The following is a 23,757-nucleotide window of genomic DNA, read 5'->3' as shown; positions in this document are numbered from 1 at the left end:
AACAGAGCAAGGCCCTTTTTAAAGGCGGTTGCTGATTGGAGGTCAACAACTGGATGGAAGTAGGTATGTGGTAGCCCTTCTAAAGAATCACATGAAATGTATATAACTCTGAGCAGGACTTTACAGTCATTAGAAACTCATATTCTTCCAAACACAGTCACATCTTATTATCAGATCTCAGTTACATGCATAGAATAAAACACAGAGATCATTTAAATGACATACAGTATAGTATTTGGAGTAGCCTAGAACCCGGTGTGTCTGTTCTGTGAATTACATTATGAACACTGAAGACAGTATGTTCTATGGGAGACTCCGGTCCTGGTTTTACTGGCTAGTTTCAATTTCACAAATGAGAAATGGAGCCTTTTGGTGAGTTCCAGACCGACTAGGTAAGGCTCCTGCGCAGCCAGTTGGTCCTCCCTCACCTGGGACGACTTTAGAGATTCTTATTTTTCTGCCGTCAAAAGACTACACTATCCACCATTACTGCAGTAACATAGCAGTCAACCTAAAGCACGTAAAAAAAAAGTGCTTTAGCCCTATGTAATTTATATTTGCTTGATGAACATTTAAATTAAAACGATATTCCACAGTGTTTGTCTATACTGTGGTTTGTTGTTTAATAATAACATATTAAGTTGATTCTACAGATGTACAGCAGCTATTGGTAGATCATATGTCCAGCATATTGTTTTTGGGAGATCCTTCTCCAAATATAATCCCAATCCATTCCCAACTCAAGCGCCATGCCGTTGTTTTGCTCCCGTACTCCTACTTTCACCCCCATTGTGATTCTGGGGCTTACGCTTTACTGGAGTTGGTGCGGAGTGAGTAGGATCTATGGACAGAAATCTATCAGCGCTTTTAGGGATTGTATTCTCCTACCTTCGTGGATTTCCAAAATATGAATTGATGTCGTCGTTTAAAGTCGAGGAATTTCGTCTTGAAATTAAGGGCAGGTATATAGCTACGAAGTTGTGAAATAGTTCCCTTGAAGTTTTTCCTCACGAATTTCCAGTTTCCTATTCGACTACTACACCAGCCATCATATGGCGAGGCGAGTAAGGGGAGAAGGATCCGTGATTTTAACACGAATTCCATCCACGGTTTGGAATAAGAACTCGAGACTCCACTGGTGTAACTTCATGGCTGTTTTTTGGAGCTCTGTGGCAGTATTGTCGCTTCTATGTTGTGGATTTTGTGGCGCTGAAACGGAGTTTTCGATCTTGGAGGAGGCACAAGTTTTAGCCGTACAAATGAAAAAACTGTCCTCGCAGGAGCTTGGAGTCTTCACCATGCAGGTAACCCCAATTTTCTGTTTCGATTAATGTCAACATTCGACATAAAAAAAAAAAAATATCATTCGACAACATACAAATATATCTATATATATTTGTATATAAAAAAAAGTATGTGGTCCTCATTGCGCATTGTATCATGAATCGGTTCATTTGCAATCTACAATCGGCGAATTATTTTTTTGCATTATCTTTAGTTGCTACGTTGTTGCAGGGCTACACTATTGTAACTTTGTTGTCAGAAATGTAATTCATGTACGGTCAAAACTATATCTATTACAGCCGCGTTCTTTCTTAGCTGGCGGTATATTTGCCTTTTGAATGGCTCAGTAGCAACCATTCAGAAAGGCTTTTCTCTTTGAAGGATATTGACAGTGTTGCTGTGTAACAACAGGAACAGCGCCTCGAAGTAGTTGGTTTTGGGACACATTATCTGGACCTTTATCGCTTACAGGAAGGATTAATTGAAGGGGTCAGAGGATCGATTCTTCTGATAACGTGGTTTGCTGGCAGGATTTCAATGTTGGTTAGCCGCATTATCTTCTCTGAACCTTGTTATTGACGTGACATGTTTTTGGCGGCCTATAACATAAAACACTCAAATTGGTGTGTGAATGGAGAGGGGAGGAAGAGGGTTTCTTTGAACTTCAAACACTGGTTTCACATTTCCCCCTCCTGTCACCACGGCTCCTATTCTAATGAATAGTATGACACTGCTACATATGAATCCATTCGATATGCCGTTAATTTGAATAAAAAACAATATATTTTAGCCGGATTTTTCTTTTTTTTAAACGAATTGTTCGGCCTATACTTATTTTCTCTTTGCCTGATGGTAGGCTATGATGAGAACACCAGTAATTCGATGGGTTGTTTATTTGATAGTTGTACATTTGAATTATAGATGGGATTGAAATTACTAGGCTACCTTAATTTTGCTTCCACATTTTGTGGACTGTGTAGTTATTGTGTAAATACAAAGTGTATTATACACAATAGCATGCCATTACAGATTGATACTTAATTTTTTTATAAACCTTTCTAAATATCCCAGAAAATGAATCTGTGTTATTTGAAATATAACCCAGACTACTTCTGTAATGGGAAACACTGTTTTGTATTGTTCATTTTGAAGGTAGTGTCTCTTGATCAACAAATGGCTAACCGACTATACTACAGTGGTGGCTGTGAGACATGTGGTGACGGTGGTGATGCAGGGGGTTACTTCAGAGGCAGGCCCCATAGTTCTGGTCAGTAGGGGGCCCGGCCCAAATTGTGTTTCATCTCCCCACTGCTCTTCATCCTACCACTGAGACCCAGCTTTCAGGCCTGCTCTGATCCCCGGAGCCTCCTTTGTCACGATTTCTCTCTCTCATTCTATCTGTTTTTGTTTTGTTCACTCTGTTTCTCTCTTTCTCTCTCTCTCTTTTTCTCTCTCTTTTTCTCTCTCTTTTTCTCTCTCTCTTTTTCTCTCTCTCTTTTTCTCTCTTTTTCTCTCTTTTTCTCTCTTTTTCTCTCTTTTTCTCTCTTTTTCTCTCTTTCTCTCTCTTTCTCTCTCTCTCTCTTTTTTTCTCTCTCTCTCTCTCTCTCTCTATCTCTCTCTCTCTTTCATATTGGCTTCACAATATCACATTATCCATTTGATTTTACGTTTGATGTCTTTAAATACTCCTGCCTTTGCTGTGGTGTAATTCTAATGAGTGGACTGAATGAAAGCTCATATTCTGTCTTCTGCTTTGAGGCTGAGGTCTGTTTGTTTCTGATTTATCCCACAGAAACATTTCATGCCAAAAATGTATTTTTATCGTTTCCCTTAAAAAAAATATATATTTAAAAAAAAATGCAACATTCTATGTTGACTCATATTATTTTACAAGCTGTAAAAAATCTTAACTTGGCATTTTAGCTCATTTCTCATTTAATTCAGCTGTTGCTTTGATATAAATCTGTGTTTGGTCAGACCTCTTTGACCACACAGCTAGGTGATGTGAATCCAGTCAAAACAGTAATCTGCCCATGTAAATAAATCCCGAGATGTGGCTATGGGATGGTAGCTCTCTGCCCTGACACCTGTGTGTTGCTGCTTAGTCAGACACGGTCTGGCCCGGGCCTGTTGCTCCAGGTGTGTAGAACGGTCTCGAGCAATGCTACCTGGGATTTTCCATATGCTGTGGCCAGGATGAGGTGCTCCAGCCATGGCGAAGCCAGGGGGAATATCACAGGGGAAAAAAAGACAAGATTCACAATATAATCTGATAAACCTGACAAAATTCCTGTGCTCATGGTGTGGTTTCTAACAGAGGTTTAGGCCAGTCCATTTTTGCTGCTCTTTAAATGGACCAACAACCTCACTTTGTCCTCTTAACCTCCAAATCTGTGGATGTAATGCAACACCAACCAAACCCCATCCCCAAACCCTGGTCTTGTTTGTAATTTGATGTGTGCCACTGCCCTGTCATGGTCTTTTGAGTCAATGGGTCAAATTGATGCAATCTGTCAGTGAGTTATTCAATTATCAAGGGGAGCACAGACAACCCTACCCTGGTAGCACAGACAACCCTATGTTCTCAATCGTGTTTGTAACTTAATGCGTAGATAATCAAGTGCTTCTGTGGAGAGGAGCTTTGGTGATGAGTGAGTAGCCCTACCTCTGCAAGCGTTTTTAGGGCATTCAGTGGTAGAAATGGTTATAATTTTGAATGAATAAATGTTGACCCAATTTTTAGCTGGTTTTAAAATCTAAAGTTAAACAAACAGATGTTGTGGTTGATATTTTTCTACACTAGTGCAGTGATCACCAACCGGGCGATCGACTGGTCGATCTTCAAGGCATTCCTCGTCAGTCGCCAAACATTTCTGTAGAAAAGCTTGTGCTCCCTTTTTTTTAAAAACTTTTTTTTGTTGCGCCGTTGGCTGTAGGTGCACTTGATTCAGAAACCCCGCGCGCTGGATAGGCAAAGTGTTCCCATTTTGAACCATGTCATTTGCAAACTCCTGCTACCTGGCTGTGGCTCAAACGGAGAGCTCAAATCACCATGCCTACAGCTTCCACTACCCCGGCTCCAGCTAAGTTTGATACTAGCCTACTTGACATATCATAACTTTTTTTTAAACGATGACCAGAGAGTCTGTCAAAGAATACGGCAATGTGATGCTGTCTTTGAGTGAGTTCATGTTGAAGATTTTATTCAGCACTGTCAACACGGTTTTTATTCAACACTTTTCCTAAACATAAAACACACTTCTCCCTACTTCCACTCGCGCTGCAGCTGGAATGAATGAGTAGCCAAGTGTATCGATAGGCCTGCATTTTAATATTAGCAGCTCATCGTGTCTATTTTAATATGAAGGAATATTTAACTTCTCTCGTCATAGGAACAACATGAATTTGTGCCTGAGGGGGATGCAGTGTGAATTGAGTTTCGGCATCAGGTGGAGGACAATGTCCCCTCTCTGGTCAGTCTCACAGGAGGAAAGGAGAGAGCAGGGACCGTGAGAGCTAGACCCTCTGCTGCTCTCTGCCTCCCCCCGCTCAGACTAATGCTGTGTTCAAAGCAACTGGGAACTCAGGTATATTTCTAGAACTCCGGCCCGAAGATCACAGACATGATTTGATCCAGTAAAATAAAAAAGCAAATTATTTACATTTGTGTTCAGCTGTGCCTCCCAAGTGCTACACGAACTGATCTATTTTGTTATCAAAGCTCAAGTTTTGAAATATGATATGGTCTTAGAACAATATTGGCGGGCCAAGCATATAGCCGGTATGCTGTGGTAATGTATTAGGCCTAGTGCCCAAACCTCATTCCTACAGAAAAGTTTTTAATAGGTTAATGTAAAAAAAAAAAAAAAAAGTCATGTTTAAGAATAAATACATATTCTGAGCAGAACATCTCTGCTTGCTAGGTGATGTTGACCCAGTAAAGGTTGGTGGCCACTGCGCTAGTGGGTGTATTCTCTCTCAGCTGTCGAGACACACCGGCAGGTAGCCTAGTGGTTAGAGCATTGGACTATTAACCGAAAGGTTGCAAGATCGAATCACAGAGCTGACAAGGTTATAAAATCTGTCGTTCTGCCCCTGAACAAGGCAGTTAACCCACTGTTCCTAGGCCATCATTGTAAATACGAATTTGTTCTTAACTGACTTGCCTAGTTAAATAAGGTTAAACAATTTTATCAATAAAAAACACAGACCCAGGCCTACAGTATAGGCTTTAGTTCCAGTTAGGCCTAGCGACCTAAGCAGACCGTAGGGAATGCATTATTAGACACATCCTATCTCTCCTCACTCTCTTCCTCTCTCCCAAAAGACAAACAATAAAAGGCACCGAAATATTCATAATTCCTGATGTTTCTCTGCAGAGCAGCTTCAAAGCTGGCTATGCTCCTCTTGTAATAGCTTAGGTTGCTATTGACTCTTTCGGAGGCACACAACCCAGTGCTAGGCTACAACCCAGTGCTAGGCTACAAGTACACTCAGAAAGATGGCTTCATCTACATCAGTAGATGTGGCGGTTACCGACCCTGGCTTTCACATCCATCACTCGTAACCGTGCTGGGGTAGAGTGGCTGGGTCTCTGTGGTGGGGCCTCCGGCTGTTGCCCCCCCCCCGGCTACTTTACTCCCTTGCACATGTTTCTCTGACAGGGTGAGCTGCTACTCCTTTGTTCCAGTGCCTGAACTCCCACTGACCTCGCCTCTTAAAAGCTGTGTTCTGTTTGTTCAAAAGATCTAGAACGTTGTTACTGGGTGATCTTCCTTTTCGGTTTATGGGCTCTCTGTCATTGTACAGAAGTCTTCCTTCATATTCCATTTTTGAAATATTTTTTTTAACGTTTAAGCAGTTGTTTACGATTCCACATTGCATTTGTTCATAGGCAAGGTTTTGGGACCAGGGACCGGTCTTGTTTACTTATTGGAGCAATTTTAATGTGGTTGTAAAAATGTTTGGTTGTCAAGAAGAAACGTTTGAAATAGCTCAGTTCTGAAGCAGTATGCTCCTTCACTTCCAATATTGCAGGAGACTAGCCATGGCAACATTTTCAATACATGTGAGTTGCTTGTGTTTCAGCCTTGCTCCAGGCAGTGAGATACTCAATCCCCTTGTTTCAGCCCCTTTTAACCCCCCCCCCCCCCCCCCCCCCATCTCTACTCACCAAGGCCAGGAATGAATAAAATGGTGAACAGCATTGTTCGAGATGAAGGATTGACGGTCCAGTCTCCAGAATACGTCTGTTTTCCAAATGTCACACTATATAGGCCCCTGTGGGCCCTTTTCAAAAAGTAGTGCACTATAAAGGGAATAGGGTGCCATTTTGGGACATTCTGTCATCTGGTCTGGACAAAAGGAGTGAGTTACAGTATGACCACAGAGTTGATCTCCTTTCTTTCCCGCCTGAGTTGACTGGTCCGGGCCAGCTGCTGGGTTTAAATCAGTTGGTACGCTACAGCGTGGTAGACTAGATCATTTATCTGATGGGATTCCCGCATACCTTTTTTTTGTAAAAGTATATATTTTTTGTGCTTTCAGACCAAATCGTCTTTCAATGTTTTAAAAGTTAGCTCGCTACTACCTCTTCTGTTTTTGCTCTTATCCCCCCTCCCCCTCCCCCTCTCTCTCCCACCTTCCTGGTATCTCGTACAAACCTTCCCCTGGGGTGCCATGCTGGAGTTAAGAATCAGGAGGGAATGTTCCTCTGCAACTGCCTCACTTAAATGGACCAAAACATTGTGCTATATTTCTGTTTTTCTTTACTCATAGAAAACCCGCTTTGGCCTCCTCACATTCCTGAATTTCCTTATTTTAAAAAAAATCAGTTCCATCAAAGCTATGTTCCCTTCGAGCGTCAGGTGATCAGTTAGTTAGGCCCAGAAACTGAAATGTATTAAGGTGGCCAGTAGCAAGAAATGGCACAATCCAGTTAGCCTAACACTCTCCTCTCAATCTCTCTCTCTCTCTCTTGCTCTCAGAAAAGGAGCTTTATGGTAGCCTGTCTTTGTGTGTGTGTGTCTCGGGGTGGGGGATCCCTGTGTGTAGATCCAGCACGCATGACCCAGTATAGCAGGGGCAGAGACCTCTCCATACCACCCCTTCACTCGCCACAATGGGCTCGGCTAAAATGAACTGAACCCCCCCCCCCAAAAGAAAAGAAAGGGGTAAAGAATAAGGAACGGGGGATGGGGGATGGGGAGGAGCAGCCACACTGTTGAGGGAAGTAGGGAGATCAATGGCTACCCTCCCTCCTCCCTCCTCCTGCACCCCCTGTACGTTTGTTAGCTCTTGAGAATCCCCCCCCCCTCCCCCTCTTCTGTTCTTTTCTCACCCTTCTTCAGGAGGCTTTGCATTCCCAATGAGGGGAGAGTTGGAGCCCCTACTGTTACGGGACCAAGTTTGGTTGTCAGTCGCTAGCTTTGGCTCTGTTCTCCCGAATTGAAGGAGAATATCGAGAGATGTAATGTGAACTTGCCTATTTTCGACGCCTCAAACGCTACCTCCGGAGGTCGCATGCCACTTGCCCGACAGTTAGCCCGATAGCTCAACGTTCATGAAGCACAAAATACTAACGGAGCAATTATTTTCAAACAGCTGTAATGCATAGACCGTTTCACAATATTTTAAACTTGTTTTATTGAGTTTTACCTGAAATTCCAGTGACAAGCTGTTACGTTCTAAAATTGTTGACATATCTTAATAGATGTCAAGTCCCTGTTGAGGGGACCTGTGTGGTTCTGGTACCGGTTCAACATTTTCTTTGGTGACGTAGGATGTGAAATGTAAAACCACTTGAAGCTGGGATGTCCCTCCTAGCATTTTATTCGGTCTTCCGACTGTGCATTAACTCCTGGCTGAACCCTACCCCACAGCCACTGACAAAGCACATGCCTGCAGTCCTTACATCGTAACGCAGCCGGAGAGCCGCGATTTCATCCCTAACACATCCAGAGATCCATTTTTATAGCCATTAATTAAAAATAATCATCAATTTTTTTAACGGGAAAACATTTTTTGTTTGTCATAGATTGATATGAGATCAAAGGCGAGTTCCTAACGATTTCAGGAAGCCGAGCTAGAGCTTTGTGAGAAGTTCACAGCGATGGAGGCAGATGTTTTGCTCAAGAGAGACCTTTAGAAAATATGCACATTTTCTCTAACACTAAACATAGAAGTATGTATTTAACAGTTGTAAGAAAGGTGAAATCTTAGTTAGTCGTTTTCTAAATAAATGTTGGTTTGATATGGTAACATTATTAGCTAGCATGGCTAGCTAGTGTTATTGTCTTGCAAGCTACGTTTAGCTAGGCTAATGCCTGTATGAATGAGAAAATAAACACTTTAATTATCTGAACATGCTTGTGAATTGTTGCATTATTCAAGAATGTAATATGGTTTCGTTGCGTTATTCAAGTGTTCAACCGATACCGATTATTGGAGGACCAAAAAAAGCTGATACCAATTAATCGGCCGATTTTTAAAAATATATTTGTAATAATAACAATTACAACAATACTGAATTAACACTTATTTTAACTTAATATAATACATCAATAAAATCAATTTAGCCTCAAATAAATAATGAAACATGTTCAATTTGGTTTACATAATGCAAAAACAAAGTGTTGGAGAAGAAAGTAAAAGTGCAATATGTGCCATGTAAAAAAGCTGATGTTTAAGTTCCTTGCTCAGAACATGAGAACATATGAAAGCTGGTGGTTCCTTCAATATTCCCTTCAATATTCCCAGGTAAGAAGTTTTAGGTTGTAGTTATAATAGGACTATTTCTCTCTATACGATTTGTATTTCATATACAATTGACTATTGGATGTACTTATAGGCACTTTAGTATTGCCAGTGTAACAGTATAGCTTTCATCTCTCTCCTCGCCCCTACCTGGGCTCGAACCAGGAACACATCGACAACAGCCACCCTCGAATCAGCGTTACCCATGCAGAGCATGGGGAACAACTACTCCAAGTCTCAGAGCGAGTGACGTTTGAAATGCTATTAGCGCGCACCCCTCTAACTAGCTAGCCATTTCACATCAGTTACACCAACCAGCCTAATCTTGGGAGTTGATAGGCTTGAAGTCATAAACAGCGCAATGCTTGAAGCACAGCGACGATCTGCTGGCAAAACATACAAAAGTGCTGTTTGAATGAATGCTTACAAGCCTGTTGGTGCCTACCATCGCTCAGTCAGACTGCTATTAGCTGCTATCAGCTATTACCATTAGCTGATATTAATGGTAAGTTTGGAGCTGCACCGCAAGAATGTCACGTTGGCAGGCAGAAAAAAGGTTGTCTTAGATTTAAACTGCCCCATAGAACCAACTTATCTGCTTTTAAATGGCCTGTGTGGCATTGATAATGAGTCAGAAATGTTACTTCTTGAGTCAAAATGGACTACAAAGTGTAAATGGGATAATTTTTGTATTAATGTCAGTCTCGTCCAAAACGTAATTTGGTAAGTGTCTGTCATGACTTGAGGGTTTGAATTACAATTATGTCAACAATTCATGTCCCCTTTTGCTTATTAACACTTGGTGGCACTGTGTTTTCTGGGAAATGACTGGGCGAGTTCGCTTTGCGTGGCTGAGTCCTCTCCTTAGGAAGACCAATTGAATGGTAAATGAGCAGAAACTCCGGCGTACCATGCAGAAATGAATTCCCCAGACAACACAGTGCATCTTTGGTAGTAACCTTGATGTGCAATGCACACATTGATCGGAAAATAGCTACTCCAGTGAAAATAGGCTTCCGTAAAGTTGTTCAACAATCAGATGGGCGGGATATGTATGACATCAGACGTTCTCCGGGCTGTCAAACGTGAGACTGTGCCTGGTGTTGGTTACGGTAGCTAGATACACTGACCCAGAAAATATAAACGCAACAATTTCAACTGTTTTACTGAGTTACAGTTCATATAAGGAAATAAGTCAATTGAAATAAATGAATTAGGGCCTTAATCTATGGATTTCACATGACTCAGAATACAGATATGCTTATGTTGGGCACATACATGAAAAAAAAAATGAGGAGTGTGGGTCAGAAAACCAGTCAGTATCTGGTCTGACCACCATTTTCCTTATGCAGTGCGCGGCACATCTCCTTCGCATTGAGTTGATCAGGCTGTTGATTGTGGCCTGTGGAATGTTGTCCCGCTACTTCCCAAACATGCTCAATGGGTGATATCTCCGGTGAGTATGCAGGCCATGGAAGAAGTGGGACCTTTTCAGCTTCCAGGAATTGTGTACAGATCCTTGCGACATGGGGCCGTGCATTTTCATGCTGAAACATGAGATGGTGGCGCCGGATGAATGGCATGACATTTGGCCTCAGGATCTCATCACGGTATCTCTGTGCATTCAAATTGCCATTGATAAAATGCAATTGTGTTCGTTGTCTGTAGCTTATGCCTGCCCATACCATAACCCCACGCCACCATGGGGCACTCTGTTTACAACGTTGACATCAGCAACCTGCTCGCCCACACGACGCCACACGTTGTCTACCATCTGCCCGGTAGAGTTGAAACCGGGATTAATCTGTGAAGAGCACACTTAAGTGGTCAACGAAAGTAAGCATTTGGCCACTGAAGTCGGTCACGACGCCAAACTGTAGTCGGGTCAAGATCCTGGTGAGGACGACGAGCACGCAGTTGAGCTTCCCTCAGACGGTTTCTGACAGTTTGTGTAGGAATTCGTCGGTTGTGCAAAACCCACAGTTTCATCAGCTTTCCGGGTGGCTGGTCTGACTCTCAAAGGTGACGATGCCGGATGTGGAGGTCCTGGGCTGTCGTGGTTACACTTGGCGGTTGTGAGGCCCGGTTGGACTTGCTGCCAAATTCTCTAAAACAATGGTGGCAGCTTATGGTAGAGAAATGAACATAAAATTCTCTGGCAACAGCTCTGGTGAGCATTCCTGCAGTCAGCGTGCCACTTGCTCACTCACATCAACTTGACGGTGTGTTGTGACAAAACGGCACATTTTAGTAGCCAGCACAAGCTGCACCTGTGTAATGATCGTTGTGTTTATTTCGCTCCCTTGATATGTCATTCTCTCAGGTGGATGGATTATCTTGGCAAGTGAGAGAGGCTCACTAACGGGGACGTAAAGAGATGCGTATAGAACATTTCTGGGATCTTTAATTTCAGCTCATGAAACATGGGATGAACACGACATGCTGCGTTTTGTGTGTTAGTTGATAATGCTAGCGAGTAGCAAGGTGTTGCAGAACGAGTGTCCTATGAAACGCATTCCAGACACTGGTTCTTGCCATCTTGGCATAACTGATTTTTGACTGTTTTTTTTTTTTCAATGTCCTCGGGCCCACGGTGTTTATAGTGGAAGTGACTTGGATGGTGTTCAGGCCCTGCTGATGAGCAGCAAACGGGAAGTAAAGGAGATGTTTGGACTTGTCATCTCCCGCCTGGACTACCGCAACTCGCTGTTGGCTGGGCTCCCAGCTTGTGCCATCAAACCCCTGCAACTTATCCAGAACGCTGCAGCCCGCCTGGTGTTCATCCTTTCCAAATTCTCCCACGTCACCCTGCTCCTCCGCACACTCCACTAGCTTCCTTCCAGTCGAAGCTCACGTCCACTGTGAGACCATGGTACTTTCTTACGGAGCATCAAGAGGAACTGCCTCTCTCTAGCTTCAGGCTACGCTCAAACCCTACACCCCAACCAGAGTACGCTGTTCTGCCACCTCTGGTCTCTTGGCCCTGCCACCCCTACAGGAGGGCAGCTCCCGCTCATCCCAGTCCAAGCTCTTCTCTGTCCTGGCACCCCAATGGTGGAAGCAGCTTCCCCCTGAAGCTAGGACAGTGGAGTCCCTGCCCGTCTTCTGAAAACATCTGAAACCCTACCCTCTTCAAAGAGTATCTTTAAATAGGAAGTGACCCTGGCTGAACTCTGACCACTTGTCTCGCTGTAACACAATGTTGTTTGGCAGATGAAAGGATAAAAGGAGTGGTGGTCTTTATTTTATTTTTTTAGAAAGGAGAGAGGGGGGGGGGGGGGGGGGGAAATAGCTCACTGAGTCAGAGACCATTTTCATACACAGACAAAGTTTCCACTAATTTACCATGCCTGCAACTTTTTACCTGCTATTTGTTATAAAGGGGTAGGGTTCTAAAATACTTCAGGATTCCTGCATTTTCACACCCTGTATCCAAAATACAGGAATCGGGTTCTGAATGGTTCTCGCTTCTATACAGTAAATTAATGAACACTTCAATTGTTTAGCACCTTCCTAATTTAAAATGCAAAACAGTCCCACTGGTTTAACACCTGCCACCCCTCCCAATGTGCCAATTACCCACTGATATGTATAGATGGGGGTACACATACAAGAAAGTGGTAAATAACCAGCTGTTTAAAAGGGGGTCATATAAACATGGCCATTTTATTGATTTATTTATTTACAGGTAATATACCACATCTTCTTTCTGAAAAGGGTAATAGAGTAGTGTTGGGTGCTCTGAGTGAGAGGGGAGACCAGGTGTGAGAGAGAGAGACACACACACGCAGCAGCAGCTGTGTTTGGCTATCAGTGTCTCTAAGCTCGGAGCTCTGTCTGCCGAGGACTGGGTCATGTTATCTGGACTGACTCACTGGCTGGTTGGGTATGGCAAAAGGGGCATTAGCAGCACCAAACGGGCCCGCTGCTCAACGTCAGGCTGTACATTTCCTCCTGCTACTATGTCAACATTACATGGCTGTCAGAAGAATACGTATGGGCTGGCCGCTTTGTGTCCCATTACGATCTGCTGGGTTGAGACTTTCTCTCTGTGTGTGTGTGTGTGTGTGTGTGTAAGTTTATGACCCAACGAGTAAGAGGTGTGATTTATTTAGATGCAGAAAAGAGATTTGGCGTAGATATGCCTGTCTTGGTGAAAGTGTGGTCATACCGCCCAGCCCTATGATTTATAGTCCCCCCAACCCCACCAGTCTCCTTTTCAGCACATTTATCACCTGATTTACTTAACAAAAGGCACATCTCAGTAGGTGGTCCAGGTATCCTCAAAACACATGGGTGGGGGTGGGGGGCATTTCCTATTTTGTCCCTCAAGCAAGGGGGGATGGTGATACCATCACAAATTCCCGATCAGACGATCTCCTTGAATGCCCTGTTTGTTTTTACCCTTTTAATGTGTGTACCTTACTGTATTTATACTTGGGATATTGTTTAAAAAAATAAATAATAATAAAAGATGTCTTTAAGCACCAGGCTGTGGTAAACTGGCAGAATTCTTACTTATTATGTCATGCAATAAAATGCAAATTAATTACTTAAAAATCATACAATGTGATTTTCTGGATTTTTGTTTTAGATTCCGTCTAAACTTCACAGTTGAAGTGTACCTATGATAAAACATTACAGACCTCTACATGCTTTGTAAGTAGGAAAACCTGCAAAATCGGCAGTGTATCAAATATTTGTTCTCCCCACTGTATATCTCTAAAGAAATAAAAGTAACAAATAATTAAAGAGCAGTAGTAAAATAACAACAGCGAGGCTATATACAGGGGGTACCGGTTAGTCGAGGTAATTGAGGTGTTTTGTCTGTGCCAAGGCGGGTTGGCTGGCTGGTCCTGTGCCAACGCGCCTCTAGCAGAGCCTTGGGGACAGCTTGTGTGAGTTCCTGGTCCCTGGCGACTGCTGAAAGGAGATGCTGTGTGTAAAGGAGGCTTGGAGAAAGATGCCGAACACTGTGGAAATGCAGGTGGGCTGTAAAGTGTGCATGCATGTGTCTCTTGTGTTTTTAATGAGGCCTCTATCCTAGTGTTTTGGTTCCTTGCAGTGTGAGGGGGAAAAGCCATATGGAGTATTCCAACATGAGAGGCTAGCTGTCATTTACGTTTCCTGCCTCATCAGAATGGAAGCACAGGCTTGCTGTCTCTCCTCCCACCTGTGTCTCGACCCCTCTTTCTATTGCTCACAGTGTGAAACCCTTTCATGATTTGCATTCAAGAAACGTGTCGGATGTCCTTGGGGCGTTCTCTTTCGGCGCATTTGCATTGAGAAATGTACCCCATTGTTTTACCCAAATGGCTCAGACTTTTGTCTGCCCGGGCCATGGGTCCAGCGGTCCTGCTCTAACTTGGAGCCAAGGCACTTTTCAGCGTGCATTTACATAACGGCTAACGCTTCAGCTCCACTGTATTGCGCCGCAATGTGCTGTTTTACAGGAGGCGTGTTTTTGAGAGTGGAACAGCATCTTTTATTCTATTTAGCCTACTTGTACTGTAGCTTATTCATCAATAATGCGTAAGTACAATAACTTTGGTCCAGTTTTTCTTTGCGGGTACTCATTCAATTGTTGCTAGTGGTTGTATTAAATTATACTCTGATTTCACAAGTTGCTTTTGTTTACATTGCGAACTTGGCTAGTCGATATAGCTAGTTTGCTAGTAGTAGCTTCTTGATTTCATAAATGATAAAACAACCAGTGGTGTATAGTCGACGCCATGTACAACAAAGATGGAATGTGCACGTCATCCATCGAGAATTGAACCTCTGTGATTCTTGAGCATGGACACTGCCATTGGACGCAACGCGAGTGCGTTACGGGACGTGCCGGACGCCCGGTGGCTATAGTGTAACTGTGAACGTTAATACCTTCTTGAATGATGCGGAGGTTGTTGATTCTGCTTGCCACCTGTCTTTAGCGTCACACTCCTGATGTATACAATGACCCCAGAGCTTACAATAAGGTAAAACACTGGTGTGTGTGGGGGTCTCAATGGAAAAACCAAAATATCTGTCTCAACTTTCTCTCACACAAATCCACAATGACAGTGTACCCACAATAATGATTGTGGCTGAATAGCTGAGAGAACACTGCATATTTTGGGAGATTTCCCTGTATGCTCGCTGTCAGTAGACTGTGTTTGACACATGTAGACACAACAACAGCTCGCTTCGGTTCACACATCTCATCCCACATCTTTGTGTGTGGTGAAATCATTCACCAATTCCCCCTCGCGTTGCTTTATCCTTGGGTAAATGTTCCCTAATGTGTTCTAGCTACCTGGAACGTAGTGAAACACTGCACGGATGTTTTTCCTGTTCTCATTCCATTCAGCTGGTAATCCAGTGTTGAAGGACCTTGGCCATGGGGTCTGGTGCGGTGAGCTCTCGATGGTTAGTGTATTGTATTTGCCTCTGCCTTTTCTCCTGCATTGGTTATCTCAGCTGAGTCTGGCACCCGCTGGGTTAAAACCAGGATTTGGCACGTCTTAGTCTTTCATCCAGACGCCATTGTTGTTTGGGTTTAAAACAAAGGATTAGGTGTGAGTGAGTTTGTCAGAACCCCGGTGCTTCCATTGGGCATTTCAACTCGCGCCAAAACCAACAGCTGGTCATTTCCATGTAAAAAGACCCATGAGCACCAAGGTGAGGTTTATATAAGCATGTCAAATGAAGTTAAGAGTCTCTCTTTTTTGGGGGAAATGAAGGCATAGATACCATTTTCCATCTGAAAAGGTGTCCATACCTAATAGCTTTGATTTCTGGTCAAACGGATTGAAAAGAGGTCTTAGAAAACATCTACCAGGAAGTCACAGTAATGGTGAAGTAAATACCCCTGCCAACTAATAGTCACACCTTTTTTTGGAGAAAGTTTAAGAAACATTGCCTTGTAACGATACCAAAAATCTAGGGATGCACGATATATCGGTGAACATATCGGAATTGGACGATATTAGCTAAAAATGCCCACGTCGGTATCGGCCCGATGTCTAGTTTAACGTTGATGTTAAAAAAACTCAAAGTTGTCAAAGTCAAAGTTACTGTGCATACCTATATAACGTGGGTACATGATGTAATGACTCTACGTGAAAGTTTGTGCTGCACGTGCAACACAGTATTCCTAAACTAGCCCGCATTGTCCGTGTGTGGATCGAGCAGTCAACAAGGCGAGCAGTGATTTAAAAGAGTAAGAACATTTCAGCAAGACAACTCCCAGACCTAATCCATTAAAGCCAAGATAATGGAATTCATTGACCTTGACAATCAACCCTTCTCTGTCGTGTGCGATGTTGGCTTTCGCCGACTGGTCGAGCACTGGTACACACTACCAAGTGCGCTTTTTTTCAGATGTTGCCCTACCGGATTTACACAGTAATAGCGTCACTGCTATTAGCTTAACGACATACATACTATGGAACGCCGTTTGGGTCTTTTGCGTGTCAAAATAGATACAGTAGCTCTGTCAAAGCTGTACAGAAAAGTCTGCAAACCAACACCGGGCCACGAACAATGTGTTTTGCGTTACCGCGTTGTCAATAAAGCATCATTTGTTTGACCGCAACATCTGCGGTAGCTAGCTAGCTAGCTTTAGCTTGCTACCTAGCTAGCACCAATACAACCAGCCTGAAAGCAATGACCAGTAGGAACGGCAGTCATTTTCATTATTCTTTTTGGTGCAACGGATCACACAACTCGGGGTTCAGATCGGATCGTGGTTTTGAGTCACAGATCATCATCATTTTTCAGATCAGCGATAAAAAAGGAAGACTTCGCCTTCCGTTTATTACTTAAAGAACACTTAAAGCACAGAATTTTTCAAAGTTAAAATAAAATCTTGAAATAAAATGGTCAACACTCAATTGTTAAATTTAAAGTGCAATATGAGGCATGATACCTTCTTCCTTTGGACAACAGCGAATGGAAAAAAAATAGCCTGTGTCCACATCAACAAAAAAAGTTTAAAAAGAAGGAAAAGCAGACCTGAGCTTAACTTCAAATTATTTTTCAAAAAGATGAGGATGTCTACATTGTCTGGGGAGAGGGTAGACCTCTTTGCAGTCACTATGTCCCCTGTCGTGGAGAACAACCTCTCGCTAGGAACTGCCAGGTAGCGTCTTTCCATCATGGCAATGTGATGGAATTTACACTCATTGCTTTTTCACCATGCCAGTGGATCACCATCCACTGGAATGCTGCTTGCTGCCTTGTAGGATGCAACCTCCTCTTTGGTGTTGGCAAACATCTTGCGTGCATCCTTGCTCGCAAAGGTCTCCCCGAAAAGCTCCTTCATTGCCAAACTATTTTGGAGGAGGAGATGCCTCAGTCTGCTCCTGTCGGCTCGGTGGCTTGACCCTGCAGAAAAAAAATGACTTGATCTATTAAACTAACTAAATATTTATTTTCATATTTCATAGAACTATAATTGTGGCAGGAACATTTAATAAAAGCCATTATTATTCAAATTCAAAAATGGAAGATTCTAATAGCAATAGACCAAGATTAGACTGCAGTGTATTTATTCAATTTATTAAGTCACTTTTTTTTCTCTCTTCAGTGGCCACAGTCTCAGTGGTGAGATGACTATGTCCTCCGGTGTAGTGCAGGGTCTAGGTGAGACAGGGACTCGTACAGGCAGGGGCTAGGTGAGACAGGGACTCGTACAGGCAGGGACTCAAACCTTTGGATCCCGTGCAGTCGCTCTATGGAGGCATTCCTGTACTCCTGCAGAGTATACAGCTGCCTGCTGCTCAAGATGGCGCTCCATCATGTCATAAGTGGAGTTCCATCTTGTTGTGACATCGTGTATGAGCTCGTGGGTCAGTAGCTGTAACATTTATTGTTTGGTCTTAAGCACATGAGCGGCTGTTGTGCTTCGGTGGAAAAGGGAAACCACCTTCCGGAAGATCTGGTTCACTGAGATTCCCCTTTGGGATGCTAAATTGATCACATGTGCAAGGTATCTGTGGCCCCAGTCCAGCCTCTACCACTGCATTTACTTGGTTCTTGGCATTATCTGTGGTGGTTGGGATATTGCTATTTGGCGCCTCTAGCTTCCACTCTTCTACTGCACCTAGCAGTACCTGTGGCAGATTTGTGCCTGTGTGACTTTCGTAGAGGGGGCGTGTCTGTAGCACCGGACTTCGCATTTCCCACTCCTCTGTGATGTGGTGAGCAGTCAGTCACGTAGCCTTCCGTTGCCCTGGAGGTCCACCCGTCTGAGGTGAGGGCCACAGAGGATGTCTTGGGATAGTTTGTTGACAATTTTGATATTTTCCTGTTCATAAAGACCTGGCACGATCTTCATTCCGAAGTGGGTGCGCCAGGGGATTTCGCAGCGTGGTTGAAGCACTTTCACCGCATTTTTTAAACCCTTTGTGTACCACAACAGAGTACTGCCTCATGTCTGCAGCGATAAACATCCCAATAGATTTGGTGATGGTTTTAGCCCGGTCTGATTCTGCAGCAAAGGGCTGCTTAAATGCCGCGGTGAGAAGTTGTCTCTTGGCTGAGTTGGCTCCCGTCACTGACACACCAGGGTGATGACGCTTTAAATGTGTGGCCTCGCTCAATGTATTTCCATGATCATACAGCTTTCTTGTGGCACAATGCCTGCAAACCGTAATGGTGTTGTCCACCCTTCTTCTGTCATCATATTTGACAGGGAAGCCAAAATGCTCCCGTACGCAAGACTTAAATGAAGCGGGAGGCTTTTCCAGTTCTTCAGCTCCTCCGCGGATCTTTTTTTCTTCTCGGCTTGTTGCAACGCGAGCATCCAGGATTGATTCGTTGGGATTCAGCGTGCCCCGTTCACGTGAACAGTACACACAACTGCTTTTTGAAATAGTCAAACCAACCTTCAGGCTTCCGAGTAAAACACAGCACGCATCTCTTTATCTTTTCACTGCACCTCTGCATCGAGATTTCGGGAATTATTACTTTAAAAAGTAACGGCGGCAGTAAAACTGTATTTCACACTGATGGTTCAACTTCACAATTGATCCGTGGTTCACATGCGTGCCAAACCGTGGGGGGGTGATCTGTACGGATCAGCTACGGTCCGTTACACCACTAATTCTTAGCAATGATTTAGGAATCCTTTTAAGTGTTGTTGTTCGCCTATCGAAATTGAACTTCAGTTCATGAAAATAAATAGCTAACCAGCTACTTAACCCTGTTGCCCAAAGCTAACTTTATAAGCAGCCAGCTAGCTTCATCTGGCCAGCTAGCTTCATGCTCGACCGGACCGGGTTATGTGTTGTGAAGCTAGCCACAATAAGGATTAGGCACAATAGTGGAATTTGCGGTTTGCCTTCAAAATAAAAGTATGTCATTGACAGTGATGCAAATGAATATTAATAGTAGAATTATGCCAGACTTTTATTTTGAAGGCTAAATGCAAAGTCCACTATTGTGGCTTTTCTTTAAAGTAATAATTCTGTATACTACAGACCAGGGACCCATTATGCAGTGCCATTACTGTAATTCTGTTACCGGGTGCAAAATCACTTCTTACTGTAGTCCAATAACCAAAATATTTTTTTTCAAACTTTCAAAAGTGGTGCTTTTCAATTGAAACACCAGTTTTACAGTTGTGTATGATGTAATACTAGGGAAATATCTTCCATAGCTAGACTTGCGCAGAGCAGAATCAACAACCCCTGCATAATCAAAACAGTTGCTTTTTGAGAAGGTGTTTGAGAAGGTGTACATAGTTTGTCATTGTTATGTAAAAAGGCCTTGACTTTGCCCCAAGTCAGAGCAGGCCCACTGAGGCCATGGCCCAGTATCATGCTTGCAGATACCCATAGACCCCTAGTCACTGCGCTAACGCTAGTTAGCTGTTACGCTGGTTAGCAACTTCCTTAAAACCTCACGCAGAGACATTAACAATGGTATCCCCGAGTTCATCTGACTCTGGGGATGTCGATTAAGGTCCTCGTTGCCAAAATCACAACGTTTTTGGGAAGCTTGGTCGCATAAACGGAGAGATTTTTTGCTGTGCACCTGCACAGTTCTGTGTAAATTGTTTTAAAGTCGTCCTTATGCAAAGTTGGATGGTTTGCTAAGCGTTGAAATCACTTTTTTGTTGGCGTACATTTTTTAAGTAAAAAAATCTGAGTCTCGGCCTACATTTAGCCTGTGTACTTATCCAGAGTGACTTACAATAGTGAGTGCATACATTTTCGTACTTTTGTGTAATTCCGTTTACCATGGAATTTCCCAGCTGCAACACATCTCTAGATTCTCTCTCGGCTCCCAGCTCTCTCTCTCTCTCTCTCTCTCTCTCTCTCTCTCTCTCTCTCTCTCTCTCTCTCTCTCTCTCTCTCTCTTTCTCTGAAGGGAGAAAAGCAAACATGAGTTTATTTTTAATGAGAAGCCTGGTAAAAAATGTTGAAAAATGTTATTTCAATACTAAATGCCTCACAGCCGTGCTAGATAGAGCTGTGTGGTTTAGTTATTATTGCTGCTGTGCTAGTTCTGAAGCACAGGCCTGTTCTCTGCCTCCAGCTCTTCCCCTGCCTTTCTCTGTCCTTCCTTCCTCTATCTCCCTTTGTTGTAGGCTTTAGGTCGGTCGAGATGAAGCTCATTGTCCCAGAGGAAACGGTACGGGCGATTAGTTTTATCCTTATAGGAACGTCCCGTGAACGTCTGTCAATGTTCCTACTGTCTGGCGCGAATGAGTGTGAGGTTGACTGGTGTCTTTCCATGCAGTCGCTTGGTTGATGAAGTACTTCCCTCCCCTCTCTGCTCAACCATGGCCGGGGTGGATGGAGATTCTACGTGCCTGTTTGTGTGCGCACTGAGTGTTTTACATGTGTTCTTTGGCATTGTGGTTTCCTGCCGCACAAGGGGCTCGCCCGCTCATAATCCTTCTCTGAAGGCGCTAATTCATTTATCAGTGTGCGTGTGGATGTGACGCCAGCAGCAGTCACAGTCTAGTGGCGGCATGAACGGGTCAGCGTTGGAATGACCAAACGTCTTCTGGTGATGTGTGAGCGGTGCGCTCGTTTCCTTTATTTGCCTAGACTGGGCTGATGTTTTCCTTCCTTGCTCACCACAGTCCCTTTCCTTTCCCCTTAGCACCCTTGCTAGCCAACACAAATTGTGTGGGGAGTTAATCATGTCTTGTGCAGTGCTAGACTAATGTCAAACTAGGACATGCGGCAAGGCCAGGCCAGGAAATTCTATGCTAGGCTATCAAATGCTAGGAAATGCTACAGTAAGCAAGCGTTTTGCTATCAAGGCCAGGGAAGGTTCTCTATGTATAGGTGATGTCTTGCAGGCTAAGTCACTGGGGTTTAGTGTTGGCCATTCCAGACTAAGTATGACGAGGCAGTCGGAGCTCTTCCTGTAGGGTGGGTCAACTCTTCTCGTGATTGGCAGAGTCCAGAACTCCATAACTGGCCTCGCAGTGTGTGAGTGAGTCCTAAATAACAAAGTAGAGGTCGACCGATTTAATCGGCATGGCTGATTTTTAATTTTTTTTTCAAAACAATCGGTAATCTGCATTTTTGGATGCCCAGCTGCAATCCACGAGGAGACTGCGTGGCAGGCTGACCACCTGTTATGCGAGCGCAGCAAGGAGCCAAGGTAAGTTGCTAGCTAGCATTAAACTTATCTTATAAAAAACAATCAATCTTAACATAATCACTAGCTAACTACACATGGTTGATGATATTACTAGTTTAACTAGCTTGTCCTGCGTAGCATATAATCAGTGCGGTGCCTGTTCATTTATCATCGAATCACAGCCTACTTCGCCAAACGGGGAATGATTTAACAAAAGCATTCAAAGTAAGCATTCATTCAAACAGCACTTTCCTGCGTTTGCCAGCAGCTCTTCACAATGCTTGAAGCACAGTGCTGTTTATGACTTCAAGCCTATCAACTCCCAAGATTAGCCTGGCAATACTATAGTGCCTATAAGAATTATTCAAAGGTGTATATGAAATACAAATGGTATAGAGAGAAATAGTCCTATAATTCCTATAATAACTACAACCTAAAACTTCTTAACTATATATATATATATATATATATATATATATATATATATATATATATATATATATATATATATATATATATATATATAAAATCAGCCGATTTCATCGGTATTGCCGTTTTTTGGTAATAATCGGTGTCGGCGTTGAAAAATCATAATCGGTCGACCTCTATAACAAAGACCCCGAAACTACAGCCAGACAAGATCTCACATCACACACTGAAAGTGGAGGATGAGGACCACCCCAGGACTACTGCTCATCCCTTTCTTCTCTCCCTCCCTCTCCTGCTCTTTCTCCTTCTCACATGTTCTGATGATCTCTGTTGTGCTTCAGAGAGAGAACTTCAGGCCAGTACTGTGCTAGCTTCTTCTGAAGTAGAAAGACAGATCTTTCTACGTGTCGATATGGTTGGGGAGCTGTTGGCTTTGTGTCCTCTGAGGTGGTTTGAGCCGGGGCCGTTAACAAGCCTTCGGACACTGTGTGTTTGCTTTGTTAGACTTTTGTTAAACACGTTCTCTGGGACATTTGATCAGAATTACTCTATCTGTGGGAAAAACGCTTACTTCCTCAAAGTATGTTGAAAAGTTACGTTTCCCACATACGCTGTATAGCAGGATGGACAGATGCCATTTCTGTTCTCTTTCAGCCTCTCATTCATCCTCTTTCCCCACCTCTCATTCACCCATCTCTCTCTCTCTCTCTCTCTTCACAGTGAAAGACTCCAGTATGGGGTGTTGTCACCAGAGTGTGACTCTGTCTGGCACTGCCAGGGCGGCTGGCTGGCTGGCTGGCTGGCACGGGGGTCTAGCTAGCGGCTGGCACGAGGTCTCTCCTCTACAGAAGGTGTGCGTGAGACCCTGGGCACAGGGTAACCTGGCCTGCCAGACCCCTGGTCATCTGTGAGCACCGTGGGTGGGAGAGGGCACCGAGGGCGTAGTTTAGTCAGAGCCAGGCGGTGCTGGAGTCAGGGCAGGGTTCAAAAGAGTTACCCATAATGGCAAACGCACGTGCTTGGTCAGGCGTGGGTACGTGTGCACACGACAAACACCATGCGCCTTATCAATCACAAAAAAACGATACACACACTTCGAGGCACTCTAAAAGCCGCTCTGCAATATAGCATTATGCGAAATACACACTCTGGCATATGGCGTGCAATGTCTTGTACTAACAGCAGACACGCCTTCTTTTTGAACGATTATTGGCCCGTCCAATATCCCGGACAGTATTACTCTCCGCTCCTCGTAAAAAGTGGCAAGTAGTCTCATCTGTGCATTCCAGGATTGTTACCAAACTCCATACAGTGGGAGGGTGTTCTGGCCTCCGAACTCTCAAGGATTTGTATCAGCTTAATGGAAGGGCTTAGATATATTTGGTTTTGAGCTTGTGTTGGAACAGGTTAGTGACATGCTGTTATTCCCATCCAGACGTGTGTGTGTGTGTGTGTGTGTGTGTGTGATAAAGTCTGAGAAGTTGTGAGACTTTGATAGCCGCGGTGGGAAAGTCTTTCCGTTGTCAATTTGTTTGACGTTATACGTCGGGGTGCGCAGCAGGGGGGGGTCTACTTGGGGTCGTCGTCCTGACGTGCAAGGGATGTCTCTGTAAGGAGCATGGTAACCCCAACAGCCTTTAAACAAGCTCTACTGTAAAAAAAAGCCCTTCAGCAGTGGAGGACCACAGACATTACAGAAGTGTC

At 43.7% G+C, this 23,757-nt stretch overlaps 1 protein-coding gene across 1 annotated transcript in view; it reads left to right on the top strand.

The window, feature by feature from the left end:
• The first annotated feature begins 792 nt into the window (after positions 1-792).
• Positions 793-23,757, top strand: part of LOC110521803 (VWFA and cache domain-containing protein 1) — an 80,401-nt gene continuing 57,436 nt past the window's right edge. The window contains exon 1 of the mRNA XM_036968893.1: positions 793-1,304. Within this exon, the coding sequence (XP_036824788.1) occupies positions 1,053-1,304 (252 nt within the window). The 5' untranslated portion in view covers positions 793-1,052. The remainder of the gene's footprint in view (positions 1,305-23,757) is intronic.

This window comes from Oncorhynchus mykiss, chromosome 30, assembly GCF_013265735.2.
Source record: "Oncorhynchus mykiss isolate Arlee chromosome 30, USDA_OmykA_1.1, whole genome shotgun sequence".
Lineage (NCBI taxonomy): Eukaryota > Metazoa > Chordata > Actinopteri > Salmoniformes > Salmonidae > Oncorhynchus > Oncorhynchus mykiss.
This window is presented reverse-complemented; position numbering and strand designations above follow the sequence as displayed.